At 41.4% G+C, this 24,864-nt stretch overlaps 2 protein-coding genes across 6 annotated transcripts; one reads left to right on the top strand and one right to left on the bottom strand.

Annotated features, from left to right (window-relative positions):
• Positions 1-1,275: 1,275 nt before the first annotated feature.
• On the top strand, positions 1,276-24,394 carry acod1 (aconitate decarboxylase 1). 5 transcript variants are annotated; one of them, XM_054788154.1, is made up of 7 exons: positions 1,276-1,439; positions 3,792-3,890; positions 6,519-6,633; positions 20,059-20,220; positions 22,155-22,244; positions 22,338-22,537; positions 23,175-24,394. In XM_054788154.1, exons 3-7 carry the CDS (start codon positions 6,616-6,618, stop codon positions 24,145-24,147), a joined length of 1,443 nt encoding a protein of 480 aa, XP_054644129.1. In that variant the 5' UTR covers positions 1,276-1,439; positions 3,792-3,890; positions 6,519-6,615; the 3' UTR covers positions 24,148-24,394. The 5 variants fall into 5 exon arrangements, with proteins under 5 accessions (XP_054644129.1, XP_054644131.1, XP_054644130.1 ...); XM_054788155.1 differs by lacking the exon at positions 1,276-1,439 and adding an exon at positions 3,721-3,737; XM_054788156.1 differs by lacking the exon at positions 3,792-3,890.
• kctd12.1 (potassium channel tetramerisation domain containing 12.1) lies at positions 16,145-17,794 on the bottom strand. Its single transcript, XM_054788159.1, has one exon. The coding sequence runs from the start codon at positions 17,732-17,734 to the stop codon at positions 16,856-16,858; it is 879 nt and encodes a 292-aa protein (XP_054644134.1). The 5' UTR covers positions 17,735-17,794; the 3' UTR covers positions 16,145-16,855.
• Positions 24,395-24,864: the final 470 nt, after the last annotated feature.

Raw genomic sequence — 24,864 nt, 5'->3', positions numbered from 1 at the left:
AAATCCTGAAGGAGAATGTCCGGCCATCTGTTGATGACCTCAAGATGAAACCAACTTGGGTTGTGCAGCAGGACAATGATCCACAACACACCAGCAAGTCCACCTCTGAATGGCTGAAGAAAAACAAAATGAAGACTTTGGAGTGGCCTAGTCAAAGTCCTGACCTGAATCCTATTGAGATGCTGTGGCATGACCTTAAAAAGGGGCTTCATGCTGGAAAACCCTCCAATGTGGCTGAATTACAACAATTCTGCAAAGATGAGTGGGCCAAAATTCCTCCACAGCGCTGTAAGAGACTCATTGCAAGTTATCACAAACACTTGATTGCAGTTGTTGTTGCTAAGGGGGGGCACAACCAGTTGTTAGGTTTAGGGGACAATCACTTTTTCCACACAGGACCATGTAGGTTTGGATTTTTCTCCCTTAATAATATCAAGTGAATTTTTAAAAACTGCATTTTGTGTTCAGTTGTGTTGTTATTGACTAACATGTACATTTGTTAGATGATCTGAAACATTGAAGTGTGACAAACATGCAAAAAATAAGAAATCAGGAAGGTGGCCAACACTTTTTCCCCACCCCTGTATTTGAGAAGGCTGTTTCATTCGAACCGGTAGTCTAATCTAATCTAATCTAATCACTTGATGCTATAATTAGCCACATTGGTGACATCACAGACGGTTGCCATGCCGGCGCTCACAGCTCTGTTATAAAGTCAATCGACCGCGTTAGGATTTAAAGCGAAAAATAAACCAAAACCGCCTCAAGTCAACCTACAGTATAAATTCCACACTCACCAGGAACTGAAGAAGCTGTTGCAAATGTGTGTGTGTGTGTGTGTGTCTGTATTTCTTGTCACAGAAGGCCTTCAAATTTACATGTTTGTGAGTGTAAATAGTAAACATCAAGATGTGGCACTAGCAGTCACTAACAGTCACAGGTCATTACAAACCAATAGGGTCCGTACCCTGACAACAAATTTCACTAGTAGGCAACAATGAGATTTGACCTCAGTTACAGACAGTGGCCGTCTTAGAGCAGGTAGCGTTTAAAATCAACAGGATTATTGCTTACTTCTGACCTGTGACCTCTGCTCATCTTCATCTGCATCCAAAATCAATAGGACTGTGAGTTTGACACCTGTAGGTTTGTTTTAGATCATCTACATCGATCTACGGCAGGGATCCGCGGCCCGGGCCGTGGATCATTTGGTACCGGGCCGCACAGAAAGAAAAAATAATTTCCAGTTTTTTTTTATGTTTTATTTTGAAAAGTGGCCGGGTTCTCTCTGTTACATCTGCCTTACTTGACGCATGTCCATTGTTCGTGTGCTAACTTTATCTCATGCCACAAAGATAGACTACTACTGTATTTTTTACCATTTTACTTTCACCTCATATTTGGTGTCAAATGCTGATATTATGTGGGAATGCATAAAGGTAAGTTTGGATGACTTATTGAGTGCTAATGTGCACATTTGTCTCAAGTGAATTCATGCTAGCACACTGCCTTGTACCACACACGTCAAACAGCCATGTCATCGTCTCTCTGGGAAAACTCCAGGCTTGAACTGGGGTGTCTAAACATTTTCCAGAATACAGAAAAATTCCAAATTTGATACATTTTGTACAGTGAAGATGCTAAACCCAGTCCACTGTAATGTCAATATATTCCAAGCTATCTGAAGAAAACATCCACATCTTAGCTTTGTGTTGTTGACTCAGCAAATTAGTGTAACATATCTCATTAATAATGAATTCATTTGACGTTTGCGATCACACCTGGTTAAAACGTATCAACTTCAGCTGCTTGGGCTGTTTGGGTGTTCATCACGTGTAAAAGAGGTGTCTCTAAAGTGGTGGTAATCAACACATCATCACTTCCTCTTCTGAGATATTGATCGTGACCTTTAGGTGCGCCCGGATACGATCAGAACGCATCCTTTCTAGTCCTCATAATGAAGGCTGACTGTAATGTCTCTCAAAAGGGCAAAGCTCACACTACAAACAATTGTCGGGGAGTCATGTGGCGCCTGTCGGCTCTCTAGAGGGTTTAAAAAGGGACTATAGTGTAGATACACTGCAGCGCATCCATTACATGCTTTTTATTTGTATCTCCTGGGCATGATCCATAAACATGAGTCATGGTGCGCATCCTCAGCTCTGTTCTGACTCACATGTGTCATGACAGAGGAGGACATATTTATTATCAAAAGAACATGCCCCCCACACCCCCACCCCCACCCCTGCAGGCAACAAACAAGGATGAATTACCCAGAAATAGGATGCTCGAAGTGGGGCTTTGCGTTTGCGTTTTATTCCTCCGCAGGCTTACGTCAGGGATTTTTGCTTTTGTGACCTCAGCGCGCTCCCGTTTTTTTTTGGTTCCGTCTCGCAGTGGCTCAACAAATAACAATCTTGCTGTTATTCCTATCAAAAGTACTCACAAGTACCACCACAGCACAGGGAAAAAGTACTCTTACGCTACTGTTTTTAAATTTGTATTTTATTATTTTTTTACTCGGACTTGCACGTCTTGCAAAACACCGACTTTCTCCCACCTCTGCTAAATGCTGTAATAATAGATGGGGCATTTATTTACTTAAACTGCATGAGAAAGTGGAAAAGGAAAACATAGCTCTCTTTGACCACATGGTCATTTCAGGAAAAGTGCTGCATATTGCACAACACACCAGCGACAGAACCAATGTTGTAATAGCAGGAAAGAGCAAACTTCACAGCCAGCTTTCATTGTAAACAACTGTAAGGTAAGCGGAACGCATGAGTTTCACACCAACAGCTGAGCAGCAATATTTTCAAGCGCATGCAGAGGTAGCTAAAGCTGCTGGATGCATGAGCACTTCAAAAGAAGCTACTGCCATCTTGTGGAGTTACCACATCAGAAGGTTGCCTACTGCCACCGCTGTTAAGGCTAATGGTTGTTTTTTTTTTTTTTTAACCTAATTAGACGCTTATTTGCCTTTGTGGACCACGTATGCGGCGACTGGATTCTTGGTTTGTTTTGTATTCAGGCAAGGATCCTGCCCACTTGAACGATTGCATACATTTCTCTTGAAGTACTTGGAAGTATCTGAGGTCAGCGGTCATCAATGTTTCTAAAAGTTCTAAGTTTAACGGTTTATTCATCTTCAAAAATCCTGTTGACTTTGATGTAGCTGGTGTCAAAGGTCACATTAAGGAATGCTTTTAAGTGCTCCTTCCACTTCAGCTGCTTTTTTGTTTTTGCTTTTCAGTTCTTCAGAACAAGGAATGAATGAATGAACAAGCATTTGTCAAAAGCCATGCAAATAATACAACTCGTCAAGCCAATTAGCGTATATCTGGACTCAAATAGCATGTCATGTAGCTGTGGTACTTTAAACCAGGGGTCCCCAACCACCGGGCGGTGGTGGGCCGAACTGGGCCAAGGAAACCTTTCAGGCGCACACACAAAAAATACATTTGTAAATAACTAAATACAATTTTAAGTAAATGCATATCAATTTTGGAAATATTGGCCATTACTTTATTTAAAAAATAATATAGTTAGAAGTTTTTGCATGTTTATGTTGTTTGTTGCCTGTGTCCCACTTTGTTTGATGGTCCTTGAACGCACCATCGTACGTGCGCGAGCCTTCTCCTACTCTGCACAGATGGTCAACTATACTGTATTTCTATCGTTTTTCTTTCACTTCATATTTGCTCCCAAATGCTGATACTCTGTGGGAATGCATAAAGGTAAAGTTTGATGACGTTATCGAGTGCTAATGTGTATATTTGTTGTGTGCACAGCTTCAAGTGAATTCATGCTAGCACACTGCCTGTTAGCACACACATCAAGCAGCGGCGCTATCATCTTCTCTCTGAAAAACAAACTCCAAGCTTTTACTGGTGAGTGGTGGGTCTGTATTCACTTTGTGCTTTTAATTTGATGTTGTTCCTGTCTTAGTTTTACACAATATATACTAAATGAGATAAATTTGATTGCTATACGAGCCCCCCGGTCCGTGGAGATTTGTGGGAACACGTGCCGGGCCGTGGGTCTGAAAAGGTTGTGGACCACTGCTTTAAAAGATCAACTGACTCTTCACTGTGAACAAAAGCCCTCACCAAGAAAGCAGCAGGTACAAAAAAGATTGTGCTCCATTCAGAATGCAGCTTGCAATATTTCACAAAAAACCCCAACAACACAGCGATTGCGTAAAAGCTGTCAGTGTGCTCTTTTGTGTGCGCGGGCCGCTCGGCATCATGATCTCCCTTGCAGAGCCGTAATTACACTACTCTGAATGGCCTACCAGCCTGCCATTATTTCCTGCATTGTTATTTTGTTTGCGCGAGCACAGAAGCGCTCGGCTTGTGTCGATTTTATTGATATGAGCTGCTGTTGTATGGTTGTAAGGAACGTTTTGGAGGACTGGTGGCTTCACTGTGAAGAAGAACTACAGTGATTGATCCTCTGAAATCGAATGCCCCTGATGTTGTACAATTCCAAATTTGGGCCACATGAGTGGAAAATATGCCTCTGAAGTCACACAAGACGTTGAGTTTTGAACTGTCGTCATGCAAAACCTCAGTTAAGATACAATCAAGGGATTAACTGCTTGTGTGTTGTAGTAAAACTTAAGTGTGCTTTCATGTTTTTACACGATTAACTTTTTTTTACACTTGCTAAAATATTAAAATGATTGAGGCACATCTAAGATGCAACTCAACACTTCTTTGAATGATGCCTTTATTATTGAAGATTAAAAATTAACAAAATTTAAACTAAAATTAACAACAGTGTTTTTTTTTCATTTCTTCATCTCCTTATTAACAGTGGATAGCTTATTTTAACACTTGTATGATTGCAAAATATTACTTAGTTATTTACGAATTGGGGAGTTGCAGACAGGAAGTAATTTCGGGGGTTCAGAGTTAAGTTTCATCTTGTTGCGGCCGCAACAGTAGCCTGTGTTTTTATCAGGCCTGTTGCGAGCTAATTCAAGAAGTCGGTCATTTTAAACTTCTTCAAGGGTCCTGAGGGTTATGGAACAAAAAAGTCTAGTGATGGGCCCAAAAAAAATGTCACCAACCCTGAGGCAGAGGATCCGATCGGCTGTTCGTCAAGACACGAGACGATCCTGGGGCCAAACAGTGGTTGTTACTGATCTAAATCCAATTGAGAACATTTGGGGTTGGATGGCAAGGGAAGTTTACAAAAATGGAAATCAGAAAATAATGTGTTTAAAAATTCTGCAGCTTCAGAAGGAGAAAAATATCATCACTAAGGTGTTGAGGCAAGCTTCAACCCTTTTTTTAATCTGTGTTTGGATTTAAAATGTTGCATTCAAGGATGCGTAAGGGCTAATTTCTTCTTCCCAAGACCATTTCCCCTGAAGTCCCAGGAGAACACACTCCAGCTGCTGTCTTCTTCCAGAGGGAACGAAGCTGCCGTTTCACATGGCGACCCCCCCCCGGGGGGTTCTTTCCAGAACTCCTGGATGACTGCTTGTTTTGCTTGAACGCCCTCTGTTTTAATGCACACATCCTTTGGGGAGATGAGAAATTCAAATAACCTTCCCTCTCATATCCTCGGTAATTTAATATTAAAGCAACATGTCTCAGTAAGCTCAATATTGCACTGCTAAGAATATAGTAATAAGAAACATGACTCTATCATAATATGAAATATAGAATTCCTCTGACTTGCATACTTTCTCTTACAAAAAAACATGCTAGTTCATTTCATTACAGATAAGGGCAGTTCAAGTATAAATCCCAGTTTAAGTCAATTAGATTGACTCAGATGGAAAAAATGTTTCTGTAGGAAATATTGCATTTCCATAATCCGCATAATCCGTTCCAGGGTCAAACTGTCACCATTGTCCCACCAATGTTTTATTATGGTGGGATAAACAAACACAAATTGATGTCAAATGGATTTATTGTTCATTTTGCCAGTTGGTCAAGTAAGGATATGTATTCCAATGCCCATCCCTAATTATTTATTCCAAATGTGCGCTGTGATTACGCTTATTAGGACACTTTTGCAGAGCTGCTGGAAACGTGAATTCCTCTTGGAGATAATGTATCTAATGTGAAAAGACTCACCTCTCAGGCACCCCCCGTAGTCTTCCGTCTGCAACATGTTTTTAATGTTAGCTTTAACACCAAAAGGCATATTTTCTGTGTTAGATGTGTGCTGGGATGTTGAAATAGTTCCCCTTTTTGCATGTTTTGCTACCAAAAAACAATCCTGTCGCTGACAGCAGAAGAAAGAGGAAGTGATGTCACTTTGAGAACCCCTTCCTATCGGAAATACGCATGAAATACATTGGTTTCATATTGTGGTGGTGTATTTTTTTGTTTATTTTCTGTTGTTGTTGTTATATATTGTTTGATATCATGCCCACTCATTGTGTGGCAGCCTTTTTGAGCAGACAGAGAAAGTCTGTTCACATTTCCAAAAGACGCCATTCGTCGTGTCATATTCTTCGGTTTATACTGTGCATCATTTAACGAAAATGTGTATTACAGGTGGACTCTTTCACCATCAGCTGTCCCAACTATCTTTCCACAAGTCAGACAGGGATCTCTTGAGTGACAACACAATGGAAGAAGTTCGGCTGTGAAAATGAGCACCATGGCGGCAGTAAGTCAATCCACATTTTTTCTCCTTGATATATTCTACAAATCTTACAATCATTTGGGATTTCATACCAAATTTCAAGGCTAGCTAAACAGGGACTGCTGCTCACTCATCTTGTATCTTGCAGTCTCTGCATGCATCCTGCAGTGTCAGTCACTGCCAGTCAGACAACATACCCGCTGTGGCCTATTTTTTTATGTTTTTGTTGTTTTTTTAAATGAGGGCAAGCACTTTATGAGGGCAAGCACTATAAAAAATGGACAGATGGATCACGGGTCTGGCCAAATTCCTGTTGCTCCCCGAATCAGTTAACACTTGGTTTCCCCTTAATGCACTTTGGATGGATAAATTGAATCACAAACACCACGGCTGTGAGACATCGGTGACTGGTCAGCTGCCCCCCCATCATCATCCAGTTACCCATGTTCATCATTAAGCCTATCAGTGCCCCCAAAGACTTGTAAGCAAAGCAAAGAGAGAGCAACTCATTAGACTTGTTTGCCTTGTTAAGTCGCTGATGTTTGCCTACGCTTTATCACACGTCACTCGCCTCCATTTGTCTCTAAACTCAATTTCACGCTCTCGCAGGCCCATACTTTGAACCCCCAGGGGAAGTTGGAAGCAGCGGCTGGATAATTTGACATCATCACCCAAACAGTGACAGCCGATTTTCCCCATCAGACTCGTACTAATTCCTCCTAGAAGACTAACAAACGCTTAAAACAAAAAAGATGTAGTTGCTCTTTGTACGTTGCTGACAAAATAACAGAGGACTGTTTTTTGGACAACTCCCGCTAGCCGCTATTAAATAATCAATACCGGTAATTTGTTAAACCGTGCGACCTTTCTTGGCCACAGGAAGGTGGTCTGTCTTTTAAGGCGCCGGCGGGAAACCGGGCTCTAACGGTTGGATGTCGAGACCAGTGGGGCACAGGCTACGATCAATATTGTTATCAGTCACGTTGACGGCAGCAGGGGATGTCAATCAATACTCAACAGGTCTATTCATATTGTATGAGGATAGTTTCAGCCTTCAAATTAAAAGATATTCCTTTACAGCACTTGCGGCAAATCTTTTAGATGTTTTTGTCTTGCATTAAAGCAAAAACCTGATTGATGGGTTCTAGGTTTGTTGTGTCTTCTCTTTGTATATATCTTTAGTTTCTTAGTATTTTAGTTATTGTATATTAGATGGTCTTTTGCCTACCTTAGTATCTACAACAGGGGTGTCCAAAGTGCGGGCCAGGGGCCATTTGCGGCCAGCAACAGTGTAAAGTCATCATATTAAGTGAACAAATAGCATGATGTTGAAATATTAACTATAAAAATATGTAATGAAAAAAAGCTGTAATATGATAAACCAACAAAGGATAAAGCTGCAATTTTAGGAAAATCAGGTTGGGTAAAAGTTGTATTATGTTATAATATTATTATTACAGTGATGGTAATGGTAATGGTTTAATTTGATTTGAACATGCATACAAGTTACAAAGGAGAACATCACATAATTCAATTCACAGTACCACATGTCCAAAAGGAGTAGGAAGAAGCAAAGCTGATTAATCCTACCCCCCACATCCATTCCACATCTATTGCAGTACATTTATTCTCTTCCTGTATTCCATGTGTGACTTTTTAATCATGATGATGTAATTATTCATATTTTTCATAATGAATAGAAATCATATATAATAATGAGTGTAATAATAAATGTAAATGATCATGAATTGAGACAAACATAACAAACAAGTTTAAGACTCCTCTTCCCTGTATTTTGCAAAGATCAACTGATTGTATTGTTTCTTGAAGTCGCTCATCTTGGTGCATCGTTTCAGTTCCTTACTCAGTCGGTTCCATAATTTGATTCCACATACTGAAACGCTGTTCCTTTGTTTGGAAGTAAGAACACGATCCAAAGATGCAAAAAGTACTCAATTAACACGTGGATGACATAATTATCAGCCCACTCATTGATGTAACTTCTCTTTCTCTAAATGAGAGGCAGCCAAATAAGTTTTGAACGCACAGCTGTGCCTTAGAACAGTCCAGGAAGTAAAATATTGAATATGCGAGCACACTTCCTTTCACAGGAATGTGTGTGTGTGTGTGTGTGTGTGAGCAGTCTTTGGTAGTGAATTGTTGCTGTGATGAAACTCTTGCGTTTCAAAGCCTGGGAATGATCACAAATCAATATTTTCAAGGCTGAACATACAGTAGGAGAATAACCCTGTTAACTAAGAGCAAAAGGATGACCCTGACAGACACAGTAGAGGAAATGCAGAGACCTTCATAAGATGACATAGAAAAGAGAAGCTATGTGTGATATCACTGAAAAAATAGGAAAAAAACAGACAAATCATAGGAGGAAGCGGAGGCCGGTAATCCTCTCCCTGCAAATCCAATTGACTTCCTGGCCAATGCAAAGAAGCATTAATTTCAGGGCCGAGATGTAAAACTTATGGGAAGTGAAAATGAGTTAATTTCAAGTCAGGCAGTGACGTAGTGTGGGAGGTGGTGCTAATTTTAAAAAGAAAGGAAAATAAATATGATTATAGTAGAAGTAGTAGTAGTAGTAGTCAAGGACATGGTTGCAATTTTAATGAAAAGAAATACAGTTTATGTTTTTAATTAAAAAAAAAAAAACACTAATTTTTTAAAAATGTATTTATTTTGTGTTTAAAAAGTAAATTAAGAGTTGCAAAGGGCCCCTTGCATGTAGCATGTTGGCCACACAGTCAGGAGATCTGGAAGACCTGGGTTCGTATCTCCGTCGGACATCTGTTTGGGGAGTTTGCATGTTCTCCCCGTGCGTGCGTGTGTGGGTTTTCTTCGGGTACGCCGGCTTCCTCATGAATGTGAGTGTGAATGGTTGTTTGTCTATATGTGCCCTGCCATTGCCTGGTGACCATTCCAGGGTGTACCCCGCCTCTCACCCACAGTCAGCGACCCTAGTGAGGACAAGTGGCATAGCAAATGCATGGATAGATGGGCATGGTAATACAGGTGGACAGATGATGAGGTTGTACATCTAATGTTGAGGAGAGAGAGTAGCCATTCTAACTACTAAGCTTGCTTGCATGTAAAGTAGCCGAACAACAGACAAAGTGTTTAGTGCACTTTACAGAAGTCTAGCTGCAGCAAAGCGTAACCTGCTTTGAACAGGAATTAGCAAGTAGATTAGTAAAAGTCGAGGAAGAGAATAATACAACAGTTACACAGAGCAACTCCACTGTGAGCTCATACGTCTGAAAATCCAAAATGACTCAATACGTCGGTCGAGAGGAGTTGCCACATGAGTAACCAGCATTCCTTCTGGGCACTTTGTAAATAACTGTTAAAGTTATGTGTTTTGTTGTTAGTGTTTAGTCGTTTAGTCGCCTCGCATAGAATAGTAGTTCATTGTTGTTGTGTGTTCCTGTTTATTCCGTCGTTTGCACACTCCTACTTTTTAATGGCCGTATGTCTGGTTGCTATTGACCATGCAGTCACAATGCCATCCACTGGCCGAAATTGTAACGGCTCGCCGGTCAGTCACATTGTCACAAATTTTAATGAGAGCAAGGGTGAACAGATGTTTCTAAAGTTAAAAGATATCTAGGTTTGGCATGGCTCAGGTGGTATAGTGGTCGTCTCCCAACCTGAAAGTTGCGGCTTTGATCCTCCGTCCTGTCGACCCCTAGCACACTCATCATGCGATACTGTCACCTTGTGGTGTTTTATAGGTACTGCTGGAATAAATAACGGTCATAAAAAGCAATAGATACATCACAATGTGCTTGGTGTTCATCAATGTGCTTTAGTTGCTCAGTGAGCTAAAGAAAAACTTTGTTAAGACCCAAGGTGGTCTACAGGTCCACAGGTTAGAGGGTGCAGTTGTATTTGTGTCGCCCCCGGCACTGGCAACCTGCACTGCCACTGGCTCCACGATACAGATGGCGCCTCTTTCTGTGGACGGACGCTACTCAAAGCAGCTTCACACCCACCTTACAAAAACAACAAAGGTGGTTTGTCGGTTAGAGGGTTCACTCTTAGCTACACGCAAATATGTACAACTTACATGCATACGCAACGTCCCTGTGACGCAGTGTAAGAACATATCTAAATGTGATATTTCCAATTCTTACAAGTGAGTGCGAGACCCCTAAGAGGTGTAAGAGTCCATTTCACAATCAACAATAAACCAGGAGGCACAGCTGGTGTGCAGCCATACACAGTGGGGGTGTCAATGCAGAAGGACAGTTTAAGGCATCAGCACCTGCTACAAGGATGATAAGAACATGCATGCACTTTAATATGCTTGTATTCACCCTGCAATATGATAAGTAAAGCTGGCTGCGGTGTTCACCAGGTGGGAGGTTTAATGGCCTTTGTGAGTGTATTCAAAGGTAATCTGAGGTGAATCCAACACGTTAAGTCATTGCGGCTTTTAGCAGAGTTCAATGCAGGTCTCAGAATTAAGAGCGCTCTTAAATAACACTGCAGTGCACATTGGACTGATCAGTTACATTTGCAAAAATGTACAGCACATCCTCAACAGTAGAGCACAATCAGTATCGGGACTCTGTACCCGTTTTTCCCAAAGGAAGTAAAGGAAAAACCCCATTGACCCGTACAGTACATAAGACCACCCTTCTTTTTTCCAAATCAAAGACAAAAAAGGGCAAAATTAATGTTTTAACTTTTTTCCATGTCAATATCATTGGCATAACAACTGGTAGAATGTAATTAAAAAGGATGTCATATTTTTAGCTGCTTGACAGTGACGGGAAGAAAAGCTCTGACTCTGACTCTTGGGGAGTTTGCATATATAAATCTCGAGACCCTGAAAACCTCTTATATTTGGTCCAATACGATAATCTGTTCCGGGGCCAAACTGTCACCATCATAACAGTGAGGCCAATGATTTCAGTGAACATTCTGAACTGCCATGGAAGTGTAAAAAGAAGGTAACCTTTAATAATGAATGACAACGCATATGCGGACTTGCCAGTCAGTGGCTAGCTAGCTCACTTGCAGACAGCTCAAGCAGCTGATGCTGATGGTGTTTTTGCATTAGTTCTTCAAACAGCAGCATAACTCTCCTGTTATATATACAGTAATATATACAGTAATCCCTCTCCCTTGCCACTTCGCGCGTCGAATTTTGCAGCTTCACCACCATTTTTAAATAATTTATAAATTAATAAATCATGCTGTTTTTATTTAAGCAAAATATACATATTTTTTGCCTAAATTAAGCATTTTCAACCTTAAAATTGCTAAATGAACTAACACAAATATAAGGCATTGAGAAAATGCATGCAAAGATTTGTGTAGTATTCTACACTGAACAATAGGTGTCAGTAATGTCACTGCAATGCTCGGTGAGACATGCAAGCACCAGACTTGACCACCGGAACAACAGGGTTCTATTGCAGCTTTGAATTATCTCACAACAGGCACAACAATCCCTAACATGGGCTCAAGTTGCAGCTGTAACCCACACCAAGCTAAAACTCAACTCCGAACCCCTGACATTAGTCACTTCCTGCTTCCATAGCACTGGAACACTTTTACAGCAACATACACAAGCACGAGTCTTATTTATGTCTTAAATGGCTTATTTACTGTGATGATGTCTACTATATTGGGTAATACAAGTGTAAAGGTGACTATAATGGTGTTAGTTTCTGTCCAGAGGGCCCTAATAATATAAAAAAACGTATTTACAAGGTCGTAGACAGATTTTCTGTGCTCTAACTACAAAAATATTCGATTTATAAATAAACAAGCCTACATTGCGGAAATTCACTTATCACAGAACCAATTAACCTCAATAAACAAGGGATTACCCTACAGATCTTTGACAGTTAGAGGCACTTTTTCCCAAAAATGTTATTTGAACGTTGACAGAATTGTACAGCCACAAGTTTGTTTTCCAAATTAGCTTTAGCATATTTGTAGCACGATGTGTGGCAACAGAGAGAGAAAACTACAAGCATGCTAGGGTTTTACGATGTTTTGCAGTTGCAGCTGTATGTAGCGCCTTCCATATATACATGTTGGAAAATGTCTCCTTTGGTCTGATGTTCTATGTGTGTTTTTTTTTTTTGCAGCAGCAGCAATCAAAATAGCTCCAGTGATGTTTGCCAGACCACGCAGAGTTGTAAGCTTAGCCTCCGGGGTGCAGCGCTTGTGGTTGAACGGTGGCTTTCTCCATCAACAAAACACGGAAATGTCTGCCTTTGTGCTGAAGTGCAGCTTAAAAATGAATGTGCTTATGTATTACAGCCTTGGAACAGTCACTACTAACACGGGTCATGTATGAAAGTGAAATGCTTGTTTTCTGACCTGGTTATTTAATCGTGCTGTAACCTGTAAACAAGTTGAGGAGGCAGACATCTGTCAGGAAAAAGAGAGGAGCAGATGTCAAACCTTTAGTGTGTGTATTTATAGGGCTTTTCCATCCACTTTCCTTTTTTAGATAAAATGTTCTTCCTTTCCAGACTATAGCTCCTTGCAAGGAACTGTTGATGCTCTCTTGATCAAGGACATGCTGGATGGTAAAAAGGTCTATGTCTAAGTATATTCAGTTTGTCCCACTTGGTTGCATAATACATGCAGGCTTCCATCAACACTCCTCCAGTGTTTTTTAAACTGCTAGAAGCTGATGATTACCTGCAAGCTGGGAAAAAATCACTTATCATTTATTCCTCTTTATTTGCGGACGTAACAACTGGGTTAGCATCATCCTTATATTTACATTACGGTCAACCTTAAAGGTAATCCACAGGGTCGGGGACCGTTTGGAAATGGGAATAATCGCTTCAAGGGTCAAGCTGTTGCCATCATAAAAATGTCATTAACTGTGCAGGAAAATTTTAAAGCCAGCTGAGGTGCTGTTGATTCAGTGTCAGCTAGTTTACTGGCTAAAGAAGAGGAAAAACGACAACTAGGTAAGTGTCACATAAGGCCTTTATCTATGCAGCCCCTCATCTGTGGCACAACTCCTCCAGGGGGTTCCACTTTTGAGGCTGTAGTTCCAAACTGAGAAGCTCGCCTCACATTGTTGTTGTTGCTGTTGAAAACGCTCCTGCACCCTGTAATTCTGATGGCTAAACACAGAAAAAGGTTCCTCCCATAAAACCAAAGGCCAGAGTGATGTCTGCTTTGAAATTCATGTTGAAACCGCCCGACTCTAACCGTCGAAGCCTGAGACCTTTTTCTGAAGTGCTTGTCAATTTGTCAAAATGCGAAACAAGGTGCTAAATTAATGTTTCTTTTTTGCAGTAAAGTTGTCCCTCTCCACTTCGCGGTTCGAATTTCGAGGCTTCACTCTATCACGATTTCTCAAAAATATATGAATTAATAAATGATGCTTTTTTGCGGTTGAATATAGCACGTTATTAGTCAAAACATATGCATATTGAAGCTGTCAAATATTTTGCCTAAATTAAGCATTTTCAAGCATAAAAACAGCTAAATGAAGTTAAATACAAATATAAGGCATTCAGAAGACACATTCAAAAACACTTATCACGGTCGGGTCTCGAACCAATTAACCACCATAAACGAGGGATTACTGTATCATACAGTATTTTCACAAGACAAGAAAGGTCCGAGTTGGACTAGTGGCTGTGCCCCGGTTGCGAGGCCGTATTTGTGGATGCTGGATTCCATTTGAATAATCATAAGGCCTTTGGTTTGTAGTTGCCGTTGTCTGATGTGCTAATGACAGGCACTTTGATCTAAAATAAGTCAGCAAGCCGAGGTGCATCTGAACTCCATATCAGAGAGTCAAAAAGGCATCATGTGCTGATGAGCACCGTGGAAGGCGGGGTAGGTCGACGACGAGCGAACAACCACTGCGCAACTCTAGACAATGCGCCAAAATTGGAAATAACACAACAGCAACAATGATTGTCGTTAATTGTCCTCTTTTGGTCCTTTAGCATAGTTTTTCCAACTCAAAATCAAAAAACATTTATGGCCTTCGAATTTTCAGGTACCACAAACACGTAAAAGGGGGGCGGATGTAGCTTTTTTGAAAAGGGGGGGTGTGGCCGAGGCCATAGGGTGAGGCGGTGGTATTGGAGCGGGGGGTCTGGGGGCCCTCCCCCCGAAAAATTGTTAAAATTAGACCTCATTTCCTGCAATCTGGTGATATCTGAGGCCAATTTTATGTCCTTAATTGGAAAAGTTTGTTATTTTTATCCTTGGAATATATCGTTTAAGCCAAAACATTCTTATTTATAAAATTACCGGTACTAGGAGAAACCCATTTTAGCTCAATTTCCTGAAATATTTTCCAATTTGAAGCAGCTGTAAATTCCGAGGATTTGAGTATAATTTTATGTCACTGGGGATCGCTTTTCTGGTTAATTTTCATTGAGAATAGACAACAGTTTTCCTTATAGTCATGATGTCAGAACCTTTATTTTGCACCTCCACCTGAATAGCCATGTACAGCACACGTTCAATGTCCAATGTAAATGATCAGCCTGCCAGTGGGTTCAGGAATAACATGCGTCTCGGTTGCATTCTGGCATATGCGTCCACCACGCGCCCATAATTCAGATGCATGTCAAAACGGGGAGGGGGGGTGTACCCCCCCCCCCCCCCCCCCCCCTCTAAATCCGCGCCTGAAAAAGGGCAAACGCTCTTGCAACAGACGCCATAAACATGGTTAGCAGGTTCACTGCTTTTCGGTTCTTCTAATTAGATCTAATTAGTGGGGGTGCGCTTCCTGCTATGGTTGTAAAAAAAAAAAAAGCATCAAGTTCACATGTTGATGCCAAATGATCACTCAGCTGATAAGAGCTTCACAAGGGTTCAAATCCATCAAAAGCTGGATTGTTTACAGAGGTCTTCATGAGGCATGCTGCTAATCTGTCTGTTTAGTATGTTTGACCCATCTTGTTAATACATCAATAGCTGTATGTCCTTTGATCAAAGATACTTTTCATTTTTATTTTATGACCATCCATTTTTCATTTTATGACCAATAACACCAACTTTTATGCCTGTCTGAACAGAGCCAAGGGTTCCTTCAGGGATGGCTAATATGACTCCTGTAGTTGTTGTCTTTTACACCTCATTTCTAATAATCCCTCCCTTGGTTCTAATGCAAGTCGCTTCTTTCATATGAATGAGACTCGTGGTCCAAAATGGTTGTGCTCATCTCCCCAGTTGACCTGACCGTCGTGCTTGCGTGCAGCTGGACCCTTGTGATTGCAAATGACACCATTAGCATGTCATGCAGCAGTGTGAAAGAACTTCCTGCAATTTTTCTAAGCACCTGTGCAGTTTAATAAGCAGATCTCGGCTCTGATCAAGTCCATTGCAGCTTCTCTTCGCAGCCACCTCTTTTGAGTGCCCGCTGTTTTGTAAAGATCGGGTTGACGTGCGATAGTGATGTGGACACGTTAACAAGATGGAGGCAAGGCCAGTTATTCATGTTAACTCAAATACATTTGAGCTAGATCATCCATAATTGCTTTGCTTTTTTTCCTGATCCTATCACGTTTGTAGACACTTGTTGCTCGGCAGAACAGCCGTATTTTCAAACATTGTCACATGACAAAAAGCATTGTGTTCCACTGACCACACAGCAGAGAGCGGACATGTATAGACAGAAAACTAAAGAACTGACACACACACTTAAAAAAACGACTCCAAATACAGCATGATAAGCTAATACAAGTTTATTTCTGCACAAAATCACCACTTTATTGCGTTGCGCTGCCATGACGTCACAATGGCCCTACATACCCCTCTGTGGCCATTGCACCCTGTGGGCTTTTTAAGGTCCATAAGCAAAAGGATCTTGTATGTATTCACGTACGTTATTCACATACCCAGTATTAGGCTCATATGGTTATTTTGAGATACAATGACAGTGATAAGTTAGAAAAGTTGAAAATCAGATGCTGCAGAACATGGGGCTCATTTTTCCTTTAAATTATGCAGTATTTGAGATCAAACGTGTTATCTGATCAAGTTGGGACATTTATTTCTTTTATATATAGGATCAGTGTAATTCTAAAGATAGTTAACTGTTTACGCTGATACTTATACATATAGAGGATGCCCACTGTGATACATTGTAGTAGTCTACGACCACGTATTTGAGTGTATTTCTGGGGGGTGGTCTTCTAATCACTGTAATCAGTAAGGGCATAAGTCAGCTAACAGAAGACCATTCTAGATTTCAAGGCTCTCATTTACACCCAAAAGGGTCTCCTGGCTACTGTTCTCTACAGAAGACATATTCGGTGTAACTTGTCCATATTTTGTCCTCGTTGGGGTCATTGCTGGTGTAGGCGCAGGTGCCCGTGGAGCTACAGGCCACCATGTGGAAGCCCACCTCAGTGAGCTTGTCAAAGGCCTGCTCCAGGAAGTTATACTTGAGGTAATAGCGTGACGTGTATCTCTCCGGTGGACGGTCCGGGTCCCGGCTCTCGTTCAGTGTGTCTCCGAACACCTCCTTGGCCAGGGAGGTCTTCCCGCAAACGGTGATGCGCGCCACCCTCCTGAACTTGGCATCGGTCTGGATGTCCCGGCCGATGGTGTACGAACCCCGGTAGCCAATGGTGATGTACCCCGCCTTCCTGGAGTCCAGAGACGGTGAGCGCATGGCCGAAACGCCGCCACCGCCGCCTCCTCCCGCGCGTAAAGCCACCTCCGCGCCTGCAGCTGCGGCGCACGGTTGTCCGCCTTGTAGCGCGCCCTCCTCGGTGTCGCTTTGGCTGATCTCCTCGCTGATGGAGTTGTCCTTGCTCACATGCGGGCTGAGCCGCTTGGCCAGCTCCCGAAGCTGGAAGAAGTCGGCCTCCCTCCGCAGCCGGCTCCTCTCCGGGAAATAGTCCGGCAGCACCAGGTTCAGATCGCGGAGATAATCGAGGACGTAGCGGAACAAGAAGCCGTCTCGGTCCAGAAAGAAGCGACCCTTGGTGTCCCTCGCCAGCTCCTTGGGGGTCTTGCGACTGAACATGTGCCACAGGAGCGAGTCCGGAACGGCCACGAGAGTTTGGAGCCTGGTGACGTACACCTGACCTCCGACGTTCAACTCGATGATGTCCGGGAAGTGGGAGTCGTCGCGTTTGGACACCTCGGCCAGAGCCATCGTGTCCGCTACGTGTGCTCTGTGCAAGCAACACTGACGAGTGGCTGCAGACGGTTTATGAAGCGTGGGCTCTGGGGATGAAAACGGGGGGAGTGCAGTTAACCATTAAACTACTGTAACAGGCTTTAATGACCTGCAGTAAGGAAATGATTAGGAAGGGGTGCAAAACAGACAAAGATGTACGTGTGCACTAATTGTTGCTTCTTTTCAAGAAAATATTAAAGTTAAAATCAACACAAAAACAATTTAAATGTGGCAATAGTGACATCTATCGCAGGTATGCTAGAACTGCAGGCCACTTCATTAGGTACAGCTGCACAGTCTAAACTTCACGTACGGTATCATGGAAGCAAACCCCCTGCCCTTTTGAATATTCGTCTGTTAAAGTAAAGAACTCACACAATGTACTAATGTGAGCTAGTTTAACAAACTGTACAAACACTAAACGTTTATAAACTATTAAAGCCGAGATTACACTTGCACACATTTTTCCCCACTTCGGTACCATGCGGTATTTTGTGTGCCAGTGAGTAAATTGGTCGTAAAGAGGTGCGAAGTATGTGTATGTTCTAAAATCCTGGCAAGCATAATTTTCGTGAACTAGTGGTGAACGCACCACAACCTACGCGCAAACAATGCCGGCGGTGAATATGAAAGCGTGTCTCACTGTCATTAATGGGATAACTTTTCCACCGCCTCTTGGAGCAAGTCACTGGGGAATTCTCAAGTACTGTAATTTCTTTTGCTTCTTGGGTCTTCCTTGGGAATTTCTGTTAAGTGATCATAATGCCCAAAGCCATGTCTTCTGTCAGCAATTTCCTCTCCCACACGGTCTATGCTTTCTTTTTTTTCTAGCGTATGCCTTCTTCCAGCTCTTTCTGCATTCTCTTTCTGCAGATGCAAGACTTTCCTTTTATTTTCTGCAATGAGAGCTTCTTCTCTGGAGTTTCCAAATCTTGTAGGTCCCTTGAAAAAAGAGGAATTAATGAAGCTATGGGTTACTTCGTCCACTTGGTTTCACAACAATCAACATATTGGTCCATTAATAGAAAAACATACGATTTAGTTTATTTAGAACATGTTTAACAAAGTTACTTTGAAGTACATCACGTTTACACTTACATTATTCAAAATGCCCAAAAGGAGTGGTGTCTTCAGCAGTTACTCACAGGTCTATACGTTATTATATTTGCAAGGCAGAACATGTGACTCAACTCTCACAGGAAGCAGCATAGGATGAATAAGTAAACATACAAACAAAATAGATGACGGGTAATTGTACACTTAAGTTTTCTTGTTGTATTTTAGACCTTACTTAGGTATTAATTAAAGAATACATTGCTTGTCTGGTTTCACAATTGAGTTGTCTTTGGAGTTGGCGGACAGTTGGAAATTCACATCTGCATGTCTGCATGTGGGAAATTCAGGAGGAAATGACAGCAGCCTAAAAAAAAAAAAAAAAAGAAGAAGAAAGCCTGGCCAAGAATGTGACACACATTTTGGGAAAGTCTAAGTTGAGCTTGGACGGTAGAAAAAATGTTGATGTAACAAACATTTCTTTCTAAGCACAATATGACAACATAAAAAAGTACTCATAGCAGGTGAGTTTATTGTGTACAGCAGTGTTCACACACACAGCAACTCAACAGTGCTTTGCAAAAGGCATAGAAAAATACAGAATAAAAACAAGACATTAAAATTACATTAAAAACAACATAGAAATGAAACTAGACATCAAAATTCAAAGATAAAATGTGATTTTGTCATAATAAATATGCATTTCAAAGGCAAGAATGGATTTATAGACAAAATGATTAAAGGGACCCTATCCTGCTCATTTCCGGGCCTTTTAAAATGACATTAGAAAACAGTGGGGCACTATAATAAGACTCCATAAATCTTAAATTGTGTACTGTAATACCAGTTCTCCATCAACAGCATATTCTTGAACTATTCTTGAGTGCATGCTCATCCCTTTTCATCCTTTTTATCTAGTTTTGTGGCCTAGTTTGCAAGACATGCTATCATACAGTTCCATGAGACTAACATCAATGTGAAAGTGAAGCCTCTTTGCAAAAGTTCCCACTTCCCATCACATTGACCGTGATCATAAGTCACACTGGAAATTTGGACATGCGGCCCCACCCACCCGAGGCAGGGTCACCAATAATAAGGAGCTCCCCTTTCAGGCTTTACCATTTCAAGAGAGCGTTCAGAGAAAATGATGCTCCGTAAGGTATTGTACCGATTTGGAGGTGTGTTTAACAACAAACTAGATGCTTTTGCTGAGTGTGTTTTGTTTTGTGTGTGTCACCCTCATTCAGGGTATTACTGAGAGCTTCGGAGCCGCCATCCACGGCCTGGGCGCCAGCCAGCTGACAGATGGCGTGATTAGACGGAGCAAGCGGATGATGCTGGACAACCTGGGCGTCGGCCTGTTGGGATCTACGACTGACGTCTTCAACAAGGCTCTCAATTACAGCCAGGTACTGCCCGCTTCATGTTGGTTGTTGTAAATGCTAAACAAGCACTTTTACATTCTAATTGGACTCCCTGGTGTAACATAACACCCTGCGATAGCCATCAGTCACTTTACTGCACTCCTTCATAGCCAAGTACACTCACTGGACACTTCATTAGGAACACCTGAACAAAAAAACCAAAAACAAACTGACAACCACTATGTATCCCACGTACCATACCATGTTTTTCACTTTCTTATACGCATAAACAAACTGGTCATTGCACCACGCAAGCCGACACAATACAACATTTATCAAACCAAAAGGTAATAATGCTCAATTTTGATTATTGAGGATATTTATTTCTTTTAAATAAGTTACCGGTTATTAAATTAACCGGTAACGTGTGGTGACGTTCACTGGGGAGGCACTACTCCTTTGGAATTGTTTAATGTTAATACAGGTTGCTCATTAAGAGGACAACAAAAAAAAATCACTTTGGTTAAAAATGTTTTGAAAATGTTTTCAGATGCTCCTTATATTATTTATTTTTTTATAAAATGAAAAAAATGTGCGTTCTTACCTTCTGTCTGTATGTGAAGTACATGCATCCTTTCTAGGAGAACTTCTGATACTTTGTTGTTAAATTCTGATCACCTCCTGGTGAGTTTGGGGATATAATCCTCCATGTTGTTAGTCAAACTCATTCATTCATTCAGCAGAGCATAAAAATATATTTAATGCATTTGATTTTTAAAAATCGCTAGCCTTTCCTGGAATGACATCACGAACCTTCCAGCTGACGCACACCCTCACCTTTTCAGGATGGAGCTGTACTGCAAGTGCCTCCCATGACATTTCTATGTATTTTATTGTCTGTTGAGCAAGAAAATGACATCACACTAACATTAAATACATTACACAGGCTGTAGAAAGTCATGGTGTATAATAAATGTTTCTGCAACATTATATTATCGGCAACATGCTGACAAACAGAAAGTGACTGGCGCCACGAGGCAACTCAGTGTGCACTCTGACGGTAGGCGGGGTTTGCGCACTAAGCCGAGAAGTCACACTCAAGGTGGCCTCACCTTAGGTTTCTTCCCTGTATTTGATCAGAAAATCTGAAAACAATTGGAATCATGCAGAAAATAATTTCTTAATACAGTTCGGTGTACAAATATCAATATTTATGTTATGTTATGTTTATGGTACGTCGTTTTTGTATTTTTTTTAGTCATGAAACCGCATGTCACTGAATTCAACGTGTTTATTATTGTGGCTGTGGTGTACACCTGCACTGCTTCATACAGATATTTCTAATATTTTCACTTTTTTGTTTAGCAAAAAATACTGGTTTATAACAAGCATATTATTGAAACTAATTTCACTCTGTGTCAGCCCAACCTGATGAACTTTGTCTGTGATATATACAATTAAGAACATCTCATTTATATGTGATATATCTGTACCATATATACACTGAATTATAAGAATGATAATATTTGTTTATTAATTTTAATTTCTTAGTTAATATAAATATTAAGGACTACATTTGAAAAAATTGGTACATATTATATTTAATTTTTGTATTTATCATAATTTGTATAATTCGAAATGATTTTATGATTATTTTTGTAAAGTTAGAATTGCGCTCTCACTAGTATATACAGGTATTCCTAATGTTACTAACTGGTGGGCGTTGGTAGTTTTTAAATCAAACACACTTTGGTGTCAAATATTTGTGCTACTATTCATTATGAATGTAAACATGTGTGTGTGTATATGTATATATATATATATATATGTATATATACTGTATATAGCAAACTATTATTCTAAATATTATGAACATAAAAAAAAAACCTGTAATAGTGTGAATTGCTTGAACAAGGCTTTATTGCATCACTGTGCAAACCACATCAAGTGAGTCAAACTCAAAACTTGTCTGATTACAGTTGTTCCAGTCAGAGGAGAAGAGCAGCATCTGGGGCAAATCGGACGTAACTTTGCCTCCGCACTTTGCCGCTTTTGTCAACGGCGTGGCGGTAAGCTGGGTCACATGACAGCACTCGGAAGCAGACGGTCATGTGACATCTTGGTTTGAGACTTCCGTTTTCTTACTCCCGTCCCTCGCCCAGGTTCACTCCATGGACTTTGACGACACGTGGTACCCGGCGACTCACCCCTCGGGGGCTGTGCTCCCCGCACTGATGGCCTTGGCAGAGGTCAAGCCCAGACGGCCCTCTGGCTTGGACCTGCTGGTGGCCTTCAATGTTGGCATCGAAGTGCAGGCCAGGCTTATGAGGTTCTCCAGGGAGGCCTTTGACATCCCTAAAAGGTAAATGTAGGCTGGACACTTCACCGGGTACATCTGTTCATGGATGGCAAAAACGCAACGACTGGATGCGCCATAAAAGACCTATTTTTGATAAACCCTATAATTTGCTTCTTACAGTTATTATACACATTTTAATTTTTTTACACATTAAGAAACAATTACAGGCATACAGTATACAGCGTTGCACTCACAAATGTGCAGTTACACAGCATCACGTCAAAGCATCTTCAGGCTGGAAAATGTTGACTCAATTGACTTGTGAGAAAGTGCCCTCTGCCGGATTTACAGCTGCAGCACTCTTTTTTTGTCACCTGCAGATACTGCCAAACCAGTATCCAAGTTAAACCCCCCACCCACCCCCAACAAATTATTTCCAAATTTAAAGCAGAGACAATATTCGCGAATGCCAAAATGAATAGGCGGGGATGTACTGTATCAGAGCAGGTGTACCTAATGATGTGGCTTAATGTTGATGTGTAACGCTGACAGGTTTGAGCTAATCATGGAGTAGCAACACCTCCCTCTTGGGTGCAAATGCATAGATTCACAATCTAGAGGTAGATTAGAGAGAAATGTATTGATACTCGGGATTCCCCTAATGAAATGTCTCATGAGTGTGTGTGTGACTTCTTTTAAGATTCCACCCCCCCAGTGTGGTTGGCGTCATGGGCAGCGCAGCGGCCTCGGCCAAGCTTTTGGGTTTATCATCGCAACAGTGTACTCACGCTCTGGCCATTGCGGCCTGCTCGGCAGGGGCACCACTTGCCAATGCTGCCACCCAAACCAAACCTCTGCACATGGGCTACGCCGCCCAGAGGGGCTTGGAGGCGGCTCGCCTCGCCCAAATGGGCCTTGAGGGCAACCCGGACATCCTGGATGTGCCGCACGGATTTGGGGTTTACTACGAGAACTACAGCGCCTCAGCCATGGTGCCCCCTGGTGTTGGTGGCTCAGGTTGGTGCCTGGAAGAGCAGGATGTGGCCTTTAAGCGCACACCTGCTCATTTGGGCATGCACTGGGTTGTTGATGCAGCGGTGGCGGCCCGTGCTAACTTGGAAAGGACCACAGGTCAACACTTTGACGTGGGCCGGATAAAGCGCATCCTGCTGCGAGTTCCACCATCCAAGTACATCAACTGTCCCTTTCCCAACACGGAGCACCAGGCCAGGCATTCCTTCCAGTTTAATGCCTGCTCCGCCCTCCTGGACGACGGTGTGTCAGTCCGCTCCTTCAGCGGAGCTCAGATGGAGCGCCCGCTTCTGAAGGAGCTATTGGGCAAAGTAGAGGTGGAGATTCCAACGGACAACCAAGCCAGCTTCGACAAGATGTACAGCGAGGTCGCCATCGAGACCCATCAGGGGGAGACCTTCTCTGCCAGGTGCGATACTTTTTACGGGCACTGGAGGAAGCCACTGAGCCAGGAAGACCTTGCGGAGAAGTTCATGGCCAACGCTTCCACTGTGTTGAGCTCAGAGGGAGCAGAGGGAGTGATGGATACCATCAGAAACATGGAAATGGAGAGGCAATGCACATCCTTACATTCATACATGCAAATGACAATTGATAAACATAACCAGCAATGTCGCTCAAGGGTGTTCCAAACTGGATAAGACCAGTCATGCAAACCAATTTGTATATTACTGCTTTTTGCTGCATTTTGTACAATTTATTACTCCTATCTGTACTGAAAAAAAAACAGAAATTCATTTTTTTGTATAAAGATAAAACTTATCATGAAAAAATGGAATGGTATGTGACACAGTCATTTTTGTTTAAATGAAAAGCATGTTTGCACATTTTGTCATGTTGTCATTTTAATGAAAAAAATTTTAACATTTCGGGGAAAAACTGTCTTTATCTTTGAGCATGATTAAAATGTTATCCCAAAAATGTTTTTGTTTTTAGAATACATTATTTTAATTCCAAAAATCCTTTTCTTTTTCAAATAAAACTGTTTAAAAATCCCCAAATTTCAAAAATGAATATATTGTCACTATTCAATGTAAAACATGTTTTTTTTACTAAATGAAACCTCACAAAAAACAGGCACAACATATTGTCGCTATTCAATGAAAAGAATGAATCTCCAATTATTATTTTTGCATACTAATACAACTAATATAAAAACACATTTCCATGAAAAGCAACTACTTTTAAATTGTATCTTTTTATTTTTATATGCGGCATTTTTATTGTATTTTGTTATTTAAAAAATAATTGCAGGTGCATGCTATCATACACATTTTCTCTTGGTTGTGTAAAATCTTAATCACAACTGAATTGAATGTTTCTTATATACCTTTCATCATGATATCATCAAGGCAGTT

The sequence above is a fragment of the Dunckerocampus dactyliophorus genome, chromosome 9 (assembly GCF_027744805.1).
Source record: "Dunckerocampus dactyliophorus isolate RoL2022-P2 chromosome 9, RoL_Ddac_1.1, whole genome shotgun sequence".
NCBI classification, from domain to species: Eukaryota; Metazoa; Chordata; class Actinopteri; order Syngnathiformes; family Syngnathidae; genus Dunckerocampus; species Dunckerocampus dactyliophorus.
This window is presented reverse-complemented; position numbering and strand designations above follow the sequence as displayed.